Source organism: Calypte anna, chromosome Z (assembly GCF_003957555.1).
Source record: "Calypte anna isolate BGI_N300 chromosome Z, bCalAnn1_v1.p, whole genome shotgun sequence".
NCBI classification, from domain to species: domain Eukaryota; kingdom Metazoa; phylum Chordata; class Aves; order Apodiformes; family Trochilidae; genus Calypte; species Calypte anna.
Window position 1 is genome coordinate 69,620,085 of NC_044274.1, and position 11,554 is coordinate 69,631,638.

The 11,554-nt window shown below is 38.2% G+C and overlaps 1 protein-coding gene across 1 annotated transcript in view; it reads left to right on the plus strand.

Annotated features, from left to right (window-relative positions):
- Positions 1-9,964, plus strand: part of RASA1 (RAS p21 protein activator 1) — a 60,570-nt gene extending 50,606 nt beyond the window's left edge. The window contains exons 20-25 of the mRNA XM_030467825.1: positions 1,006-1,092; positions 4,318-4,385; positions 6,499-6,587; positions 7,927-8,004; positions 8,802-8,936; positions 9,571-9,964. Of these exons, the coding sequence (XP_030323685.1) occupies positions 1,006-1,092; positions 4,318-4,385; positions 6,499-6,587; positions 7,927-8,004; positions 8,802-8,936; positions 9,571-9,654 (541 nt within the window). The 3' untranslated portion in view covers positions 9,655-9,964. The remainder of the gene's footprint in view (positions 1-1,005; positions 1,093-4,317; positions 4,386-6,498; positions 6,588-7,926; positions 8,005-8,801; positions 8,937-9,570) is intronic.
- The last annotated feature ends 1,590 nt before the right edge of the window (positions 9,965-11,554 follow it).

Below are 11,554 nucleotides of genomic sequence, written 5' to 3' on the forward strand. Positions count from 1 at the left end.
CACGTTTTTATTTTAAGGAGAAGTTACCATACCCAAGAGGTCAGGGAAAGAAGAATAATAAAAAATAATCTCAGATTTACATAAAAAGAAGACATAAGTAATTAGCAGACAATCAAATATATTTAAGTTGATTACAAATTCTTCCCAGTCCTTCTCTGAGAAAGAAATGGAATTATTGACAGCATACTAAAAATACAAGCAGGTCATAGCAGAATGAGACCATGCTACAATTCCTTTTGTTTGCCAGGGAAATGTAGAAGTTAAATTCTTTTTTCCCTTTTTTCTAATTGCTAAAATTACTTGTATTCATAATTTAGATTTGGACCACCTAATAAAAAGCAGGTTGTGCTGGGTGTTTTTTCACTGTGTTGCTAGCTTTTCAGATGGAAAAAAAATCCTCAATTTAAAGATAGTAGAGTAGCACAGAAGTGTTTCTTCTGAACAGTGCTGGCAAGGTTATCATTAAAAGTTGCACTCCTTTTAAGTATGTGATGCAGCTCTCAACATTTTTCTGAAATACACTATAATTTTCCTATTGTTTTAAACTTTACCACTGCTGTGGCTGCTTATCTTTTGAATACCTAACCCTTATTTCTGGAAAAAACCCCACTTTTTTAGTGAAGAAGAAAAAAACTTCAAGAAATACAAAAAGCCATCAAAGCCATCTTTTTTAAAAAAGAAATACTACTTAAGAAACATGAAACAAGCATTTATAAAACTTTAATGCATATATGGATAATGACAGCTGCACACAGAATTGTGTATAGAATGGAAGTTTTTCCTTGCTATTTATACATTTATTTTTAATATACACATATAAACTTAGAAATTTGACTTTCATAAACTATTAAACTTTTAACTCTTAGTTAAAGGCAATTTCAAGTTTATATCTCAATGATAAATACAGAATTGGTATTAGTTCTGAATCAAGTAGGAAGTTGTTCTAGATCTTTTCTCACCAGCTTTATCAGTTTAACAGAATGAGTAATTAACTTAATCTTGCAGAACACTGAGGTATATTTACGGGTGCCTACAGAAGTCTGTTCAAAATAAGTGGCCTGCTAATACCACCATGAGAACCAGAGTTGTTAGGTAAGTTACCTGTCACTTGATTATGAAAATATTATTTTCAAGGCTTTTTATAGGCATACTTCAGTGTGCTTATCTGTTTCTTTCAGTGACAAAACTGTATAGCACTTGCACAGATTATAGCAACATTTAAAATACTTAAATACTAAGGCATGATATTCCATTTAAAAATCAGGAGCTTGCTAGATTCTTAATCATGTTCTTTGAGCTTTACCAGAGTAAGATCATATAATATAGAGCTCAGTATAGCTTAACTTAATAGTTTTAACTTTGAATTTACTTGCATTTTGTCAATCTTTACAAACTGATTTAAAGTAGTAGCTTCTAATCTAAAGTAGTTGTTTCCTTTTCCAATGCTTAGAAAGAAGAAGCTTCTCTCAAAACAATAGCTTACTTTTGTAATACCTGTAGAGAGGAGTGACCTTTGGAGTTCATGTTCCTGTCATACACCCTCTTGGAGGACTGTGCCTTACCCAGTGACTTCTGTGTATTAATTGCTGGAGAAATCTTACATGGTTGAAGGTCCCTAAGCTTTAAAATGCAGACCCAACATAGTAAAGAATCTTGGCACTTTTTCCTAAAGACAACTGGAGTGTTGTTAGGTTTTGCTGAAGTACTCTCTGCATTAGGATATGTAGTTTGTTGCACTGGAGAAGGTGTGTTGGTGTTGGGCTGCTGGTTCTGATCACCCTGAAGCATCACTTAAGTTTCAAAAAAACATGTAATTCTTTGGTCTCTCAGTTTTGTTTCATCTCTCTGCTCTGGCCCAGTCATGTTGAAACATTCTGGAGCAACTCTAAAAATGTTGCTGGTTACTGAACCTTCTGCCCTTGTGCCAGCTACAAAAACTCCTGTGTGCATTCACAAACCAATGCCCTACACAAGTTCTTCCTCTAACCCTGTCCATTGCCAGTGCAAGTCACACAACAATCTGACAAAGATGTGGTCTTGACACTGCTTTTTTACATGCTGCTGAAGGTTTGAAGGGCATTAGAGCCACATCTTTCCTTTTTTCATAGCATCTGGCAGTCATATGATTTCCCAAGGATAATCTCCTGTGGAGAGAGTCAGAGGTTTTGTCTGTGGCTTTTGTTTGTGGTTTTGACACCAGACAAATGTTTATGATATCCAGAGTACAGTGCAGGTGCTTTGCCTTGAAACTGAGGTTGCTATTATCATGAGACACACTCTTCCTTTGAGGGGATAACCTACTGGAAGGCTACTGATCTCCTTCTCTTCTTCCGCAGCTCCAGAGGGAACTGTGTGGCTTTCCTTAGGGAACACAGGCCACATCCAGTGTTTTCCAGAAGTCTCCACTGGATAATATAAATACTTTATCCCTCTCTTTTCCCAGTAACATAAATACTCCTGATTTCTCTGTAAGGTGCAGTTTCACAGCCTCTGGTGAGGACTGTTATATTTTGTTGGACTGTTTTTATTCCAAGGATGATAAAATATTCAGAGACAGTTTTTAGATGTCTGGGTAACTTCTCTGATCATTCAGAAGGTGCTCCCCTGTCACTCTGGTTGTAAAACCCAGGTTGAATCAGATAAGAAGCAGCAGATCTTCAAAATATCAGCAATGTCCTCCTAGATTCATACCACATGGATGTTCAACTTTGAGTACTTTGAAAGGGGAATTGGTGTACATGTCCTGACTTCAAAATTAATTACTACCTCATGGCTTTAAAATCACACCAGAGAAAATATCTGAGCTTCACATAAGACCAAATACTGTTGTTTTACCAGCCCACAATTCATGGGTTTTGCAGAAATAAGAAACATCTGTAACAGAATATATTAGGCATCTTGGGCATATGGAATGTGCATTAATCTCACTATTATGCATGTCATTTCCAAGTAATATGGACATCACCATCACTGAGTACTTACCAACAGGGAAGGTTAAGTCCCCTTGTTACTGCTGTAGTGAAAAGCAGTCTGCTGGTAGTGCCCAAGCACTCTGAAGAAATCTAAAAGTGATTGGTTTGGTTGGTTTAGTTCATCTGCATGTCACTTCATTGCATAAAAGTCAGCTGGAATTCAGGTTAACCTGAGGTGGATGCTTATTACTGCTGCTATTGACAGGAAGTTAGATACTTCTCATACTACTGAATGCTGTTCTGGATTTCTGTTCAATGAGTTCTAGTTCTGCAGTCAAAGCAGAGCACTTTTCCCCAGGTTTCTAGGTAGCAGCAATTACTTCAGGGAGGAAGATAGCAGATCCTGTATTATTCTGCTACTAGAGTACACAGTCACCAGGATGTGAATCAGCTTAATCAGACCTAAGACTGTGTTTCTGTCAAGAGAGATGTTCCCTTTGCCCACCTGCTCCTGTCCTCCCTTCTCACTGCTTGGGGGAGCAGACAATAGAAAACCTTTGGGAGGTCATAGACCAGAGGCTCCTCCTGTTGGAAGCCACTCTGAGACTGATTTCAGAACTGTGTAATTTAAAGTTCATCCCATGTGGTTTAAACCATTCACTGTAACTGGGAAACCAATGTGCCTGTTCTTTTCAGCTTTTATCATAGTCGATGTCATAGCACAATATTCTTAATTTGTTAACAGTCACAGAGGGCAGGTCTGTCTCAAAGAGATTCTATGCTTACTTGAATACTTAAAGACTAAATAATTTTACATGAATTCCCTAATTTTATTTAATGTAATATCATAGAATCATAGAATCCTAGGGGTTAGAAGGGACCTCGAAAGATCATCTAGTCCAACCCCCCCTGCCAGAGCAGGGCCACCTAGAGTACATCGTGCAGGAACGTGTCCAAGTGGGTTTTGAATGTCTCCAGTGAAGGAGACTCCACAACCCCCCTGGGCAGCCTGTTCCAGGGCTCTGTCACCCTTACAGGAAAAAAATTTTTCCGAATATTCAACTTGAACCTCCAATTTACACCCATTACCCCTTGTCCTATCACTGGTCACCACTGAGAAGAGCCTAACTCCATCTCCCTGACACTCACCCCTTACATATTTGAAAACATTGATGAGGTCACCCCTCAGTCTCCTTTTCTCCAAACTCAAGAGACCCAGCTCCCTCAGCCTTTCCTCATAAGGGAGATGTTCCACTCCCTTAATCATCTTAGTAGCTCTGCGCTGGACTCTTTCAAGCACTTCCCTGTCCTTCTTGAACTGAGGGGCCCAGAACTGGACACAACACTCCAGGTGCGGCCTCACCAATGCAGAATATAATATAATATAATTTTCTTCACATTTCAGTGGCTTTGTTTTTCTTCGGCTGATTTGTCCTGCTATCCTGAACCCAAGGATGTTTAATATCATCTCAGGTAATTATATACTTAAGTCTGAATTAATTCTTTATACAGTAGTATGCATACAGTTATTGAAGTGTCTGCTGAAGCATAATATGAAGGTTTTTTGAATGGTGTGTCCAAAGTTATATTATGCAACTCATTTGACTAACTTCATTAAGGCAGCCAGCATATGCTTTTCACCCCTAAAGGTTGGATTGTTGTTAACTCCAGTTCCTTTGTAAGGTCCAGAGAAGCATCCACTGTGGTATTTAATTTTGAGTTCAAGCCCAGGAATGTGGGATATATATTTTGTGATCTTCATATGTCACATTGCAGCATTGCCAGATTAGTAGTACTTCCTAAATGAACAAGCCTTATAAAGTTGAAAATGTGTCTGGAAAGCTTGGAATACATTTGAGCACCAGAAGACTTTGCCTGAAAAACTGGTTCAGTTGTCCTGCTTAGTTTTCAGCCATTAGAGACATCTTTGATTATAGTCAAGCTCAAATATGGAATCTTAAGCTTAAGCACATAAAAATCTTAGTGGGCATTCTAAGTTAAGTTCTGTGAGTAGTAAAAAGGAAAAGCATAAACTATTGAAAGCTCTGTCACTCTGAAACTGTCACTATTGAAAGCTCTGTTAAAATATTGGGACAACTGAATCACTTAGTTTTAGATGTTTGAATGTTTTACATTTCATCATTATTTTTCTGGAGTTTTTTCCTTGGTAAAGATCACCCCAAGATATAAGATACTTAGTTTGCACCCACCATTGCTCTTCCTGCTTCCCTCCCTAGCAGTAAAGTGCTGATTTGGAAATAAGAGGAAATCATACACAAAGCTTTTTTTTTTTTTTTCTTCATTCATAAACAGTGTTTAGGACAATGTAGCATGTTTTCTGTTCTTTCTTTTTAAATTATATTAAATGAGAAGGGCTGTGTCAGACAAAGATCCTTTCTCTCACCCAGTAACGATTGCCACATATGCTTTGAAAAAGGCATTTGAGAAACAGCCTGGTACATTGTGATCCTTTCTTTAGGATCTTCTCTTACCTCCAGGTAATCTGCAAGTTGGGTGCCTCCTCACTTGGGTCACAGTGTTTGCAGCTGTAACAGCTTACCTGAAAATTTGAGTAATCTCTGAAAAAATTGCCCATTATTTTTAAAGTCCTGCTTGTGTACGTGCAGCTCAATATTTTTGACTATTGCTAAGCTAAACTTAGAGATGCTAAGGCTTTTAGAGTTATTAAACAAAAAGAGGTGAGGCAGTCCTCCTTTTGGAGCGAAGGTTTCAACATACCTTCTTCCCATAGTAGGGAAAAAAGTACTCTGGAAGCTGGGTGCATAGCCCTAAGCAGCAATCCTATTACCTTGACAGCTGCAAGAAAAAAGGAAGGGAAAGAGCAACAATAGCTGCAGGTAGACAATGAAGAGAATTCAGCATTCTTAGGAAGAGCTATATATATAAAATAACCTTGTCAATTTTGGAAAACTTCTAACATGGCTTTCAGTCAAGCCACTTACCACAACTGGAGAGAAAAGTAATTCTGTAAGATACTACTGGGTAATATCACTTGCTGGAAAAAGTGGTTGATGTAGAGTGTTCAGTGTAACACTGAGTACAGAAAGTGACTCTAATTTCATAGTAATACAAGCCACAATTCATGTAACATCTACTCTGTTTTCCTGATGCCAGTCACTTTAGGTATATTTTGTATAATTTGTTAAGAGTCCATTTAAATGGGTATACACAACAATGGAAAAATTGCTTTTTTTTTTAATTCTGAAGGTAATTTATTTTTTTATTTTAGCAACAAAAAATTGTCCTTTCAAAAGAACAGTTTCATATTTGTAAAAATGGTTCTAGCTTCACCTCTTTACTACCACAACATCATTTTGCATACTTGTTCTGTGTGCAAGTATTAGAGAAAATCAGTTGTTCATACTGATGTATTTTTGTGGAAATTACTAAAGCGACTTAAGTTTTACTTCACCAGGTGACATCTCCCACATGCAGCTCTGTTACAATACTAAAAAATACCTTATTTCATGAAAAACTATGAATTGGAGAAGGGCTTTAATTTCATGTGACTGTTGTTAGTTTTAAATGGAATGTCCAGTAACTCTTTACTTTATATTCCTGCCAGATTCTCCTTCCCCCACTGCTGCAAGAACACTGACGCTGGTCGCCAAGTCTGTGCAGAATTTAGCAAATCTGGTTGAATTTGGAGCTAAGGTAACTAAAATCTTACACACAGAGAACAGCCTAGAAGTCTATTTCCAGTACTTCTGAACGTTTCTGTGTAATACATGCAAAAATCTCTTGCTGTTTTCTTGTGCAAAGCCTGATAAATCACCACCTATTTGTCCTCATCAGCAGGAAGTCCTTGTTGCTGTAATTTCTTCTGTCCTTCTTATTTAGAGCTAAACAGGGTTTTGATCTGAGGTAGGGCAGCATCACAAAGCTTGGCCAAATGGGAAGAAAAGCTGTATTAATTTGAGGTGAAGTGATGCATAAGCTGTCATTAATGACTTGGCATGTCTTGTGGAGATACTGAGTCTGGTAGTAGTAACACCAGTGTTGGTCTGTGAAAATAATGGGTGAACAAGTGACCATGCAGTGTGTGAAGCAGCCACCTACTGGTGCTATGAGAACTCAGATAAACTCAGCAGGCATTTGTCCCAAAGCTAGCAGTGGAAGTATGTAGAGCATTCAGTTTTTCTGTCTGCAACAGAAAAAGTAGCAGTCATACTACAGGAATTCCTGTGTTAGAAGTGTTGAGAGGAAAGAGAGGCAGCTGTCCCACCACAACAGAAGTGTTTCTGTGTGTGTATGTATGTACACACACCAGCTTGGTTTAGATTATCCATTTCTGAAACATGAAGAACTTGCCAATGTCTGTCTCTTCTCCCTCACCTGTGTTCACCCTGCATTTTATCCTTAGGTTGTTCTCTGTGGTAGAGCACTTCAAAGTTTCTTCTATTTCTGCTCACTTTCATATTGCTAGACATGTATATAATGCAGTAAAAAGTGTACACACTAAGCTTTCAATAAAGTTTGTATTGTAACACAAAGGAATGCCAGGAACAATTGATCTGTCTCAGTTCCTGGGGTGAAACTTGGATGAAAAATAAATCTGTTGGCTTAAGCATAATGAAAAGTGTCTTCAGGCTGGCATTATGAAGTTATTTCTCTGACTGACATAACTTGGAATTCAAATGTTACTGAAAGAGCAAGGAGGGAGGGCATTTATTCTTGATCATACCTTTGCAAGTATAGCATTTGCTCACTGCAGCTAGGCATCGAGAGAGATACTAATCTTAGAGCAAATTCTTGCCAGTGTGCTTATGTGAGAGTATTTCTTTATCAAAGATTCTGAATCTTCTGAGAATCAGAAAATGCCACATTCTATGTTGTCTTGACTGCCTGCACACCAGACATTAAAAATTAACCTGAAAGAACAACACTGCAGACATTTTGCAGTGTCATTTGTCTGATTTCACCGTGTTCACTTCAGGTATGGCAATTATCCTGGTAGTGATTTGTTCTAATTAATACTTTTAAAACTTACCAGGAGCCATACATGGAAGGAGTAAATCCATTCATCAAGAGCAACAAACATCGCATGATCATGTTCTTGGATGAACTTGGGGTAAGTGGGGTAAATCTCTGCTGGAATTTACACAGCAGCGTCTGAACTAAGTGTGAACTTGAAAATGGAAATTCTTATTAATGACCTCAAAAATGCATCAGCTCACAGATAATTTTGAATGCTTGGAACTGAGTTTTTCTTACGTGTGTTTAGAAAGTACAGATTGCTGGCCTGTCATGGGGAATTAATTCCATCAAATGTCATCTTAAGACTTTACTGATTTAGTGTCTCTGTAGATGTGAGATGCTCAGGTAATTTTATAGCTATGAGGATTAAAAGTTTTGGCCAAAAATACAAATCTTTAAAAATACATTTTAAAACAAAACCCTTGTACAGGTAATTTGGCATGTGGTTTTTACCAAAGATTGAAATTATTTCTTGCTTCAAAAAATACTGGGTTGATTCTGTTATGTACTGTAAAATGTGTCACTGAATGCAATGCTGTTCTCTTATTAGATGGAAAAAAAGAAACACCTGATGGATGGATTTAGGGGATGGTTATGAGTAGCAGCTGTCTGATCAGGTCATTGGTACTGTAGCAATACCAGAGCTGTTAGTAAGAACACTTCTAAGACAGAAATGGAAGAATACTTAAAAAAACACTTGTTTTTAGAGAGGAGGGAATAGATATTTGTAATACAGGGATGGACTGGAGGCTGAGCTGGGCAGACTGACCTTGCAGCACTTGCCCACGGTGCAGTTGTGTTGGCAGAGCTGTAATTTAGCTTCCTGTGTGTCCTGGGTCTCACTCTGCTCTCTTTTTTTTTTTTTTTTTTTTGCTGGTGTTGTTTTTGAAGAATGTTCCTGAGCTTCCAGACACTACAGAGCACTCTAGAACTGATCTCTCCCGTGACCTGGCAGCCTTGCATGAGATATGTGTGGCACACTCAGATGAACTCCGGACGCTCAGCAACGAGCGAGGTGTAATGCAGGTGAGTGACAGGCCCACAGACCAGTGCCAGGGTGATTCTGTACCAGTATGCCTGGGAAATGTTGTGGGTTTTTTTGTTTTTTTTCTTTTTAAAGTGCATTTCACCAGGAGGTTTCTTAGCTGTAAATACTTTGTCCATAGTTTTGTTTCTTCATGCAACAAAAACGGAGAAATTTTTGTAAAGCTTCCAGAGGAAGTTTTAGTTCCTAGAGGAAGCCTCAACCCACTAAGTTTCTGTCTCTTGGCAGGGTGCTCTGGGTTGTTAGTTTTAGGATCTTGGGTTTTATTCAGATGAGAAATAAATTCACTTTTGTTAGCTTGCTATTGATACCTCCTTTCAAACATGGCAAACTCTTCTAGCACAGCCCAGCAGCCTGTCCCCGTTAAACCACAAAAGAGCAAAAAAGACCCATGGGTGGAAAGGCAGAGTTCATAATACTGTTTTATACTTCCCTTTTGAAAGCAGTGTCTTACTGACTGGGGAATCAGCTGTTTCCTTTTTTTGTGGTGGATTTTTTTTTGTATTTTAAAGTACCTCATAGCAGGTCTGATTGGCTAATGTGAAAAATGTTTATCAAGCAAGAAGTTCTGTTCCCAGCAGCTAACGTATGGTTTCACTGACTATATTTCTGCAGCATGTTCTGAAGAAGCTTCTGGCTATTACTGAACTGCTTCAACAAAAACAAAACCAGTATTCAGTGTCTAACAACATCAGGTAGCAGCCCTCTACCTGAATTCTGCATGGATCCAGCATGCCCAACATGGCAACTCACACCAGTATCACTTTCTTCTTGCTCTTGCCAAAAATAGCACACCCTGTCACATTCCCAGTGATGTGTGAACTATGCAAAAAGAAAACAAAGATTCTGTTGGTGAATGATTGTACCAGCAGCTTTTTTTTAAGCTATCTGTGCAGGACATTTGCACTTTTTGTTTTTTTCCAGTTGGAAACAGTTTTCATAACCTCTGAGCCTTGGTGTACAGTTCACCTTCCGCAAAGAAAATGCTGTGACTCTGTCTTGAACTTTTTTAAAAATTCTCAGCACCTCTGATTGCCAAAGTTTTGCTGTCTTGTTGGAAAGAATTATCAACTGACGTGAAAAGAAATGTGTTGTTCTGACAGCCATGTTATAACTGGATAACATTTCTTACTGTAATTTCTGACTGGTTACAATAATTACGACTTTTGACTGTTTCAAACACTTTAACTTGTATTTACAGTTTCCAGAATTTGATGTTATGGTAGGAACAATCTTTACACTTTTTTATACCATGCTGTTTCTCTTGCTGGAATCATGTTGAAAGAGAATATGCAGAATGTGTCTTGTCAGCTTTATTTTTTTGATGTGCCACTGATTCAGTCTGAATAGTTCTTCCATCAGGAACTGTATATCCAGATAAATCACAATGCTTTTGTAAAATGTTTACAACAGTAAATAATTTGAATTCAGTAAATTTATTGATCATTGTATCAGACATGCATGCATTCATTAAACCATTTTATAAAATATGTATTGGTTGGTCTTTTGTGTACTGTAAGTTTAGCATAAATATTATTTTTATAAGTGAAAAGGGTTTTTTTAAATAAATCAAGCTGCAGATTCACTTTCTGGAAACTGGATAACTTTGGCTGCTGTGGAAATTTTTTTTAGTGTCTGCACACATGATGTACTTTGACATGTTCATGTAGTGTCACTTTTTTAGCATAAACCTTGCAGAACATCATGACCTTGTCCATATACCTTAATTTGTACATATCTCTCAAGGGGGGGGGATCAAAATACCCATTAAAACTGTTTAAAAAAAGAAAAACAGATTTAGAGGGTATTTCAGCATCTCTATTTGTAATCTGGTAAGGAATTAGAGGACTCTGAGATTCACTGACTCTATTATACCATGAGAACGACCAGACTGTATCTCCTGTCAATTCTTTCCATCAGGGTGACACCAAATGGTGACTTTATCTTTGCTGTAACATCAGGGGACATTTGCTGGGTTTGGGGTCAGCTCTGGCTGTGCTGCCCTGGGGCAGCTTGCTTGAAGGTGGTGGGTGCCCAGTGTTGTAGCCCAGAGCTCCCAGGTGTCACAAGTAGTACCCTTGGTACTGCTGAATTCTTGATATCATCCCATAAAACTAACACTTGCAATTAAACCTACCTCATGGGAAAAGGTAATTATCAATCTTTTTTTCTGTTCTCTATTCTATACCACTTGGTGACACGGGTCACAGTCTGTAACTTTTGTGTCTGTGATGAGCCACTGCTGAGTGCGCTGCCTGTTGCTTCCAACCATTTCAGAAAGTCAGCACCCAGCTAAAACTCTGTTACAAAGTCACACTTGGTTATGAAGGTGTTGTGTCAACTGTGTCAGGTTGTTCTGGAGTGAAATTGTGATAGCTGCTTCTCCTCCCTGACTAGTCAGCCAAGCAGCCTGGAATAGAAGGGTTTATCAAAAAATCAAGTGGGTTATTTTGTGTATTAAGTTGGATGGGTGTGTTACTGGAGTGTAACATGGTAAAAATGCAAACTTTTGAGAAGAGATTTGTCTGGTTACTCCTGTATTACATACAAAATGCAGTGAGGAGAATGGAAGTAGGAAGCTCCCAGAGTCGCTTTTAGG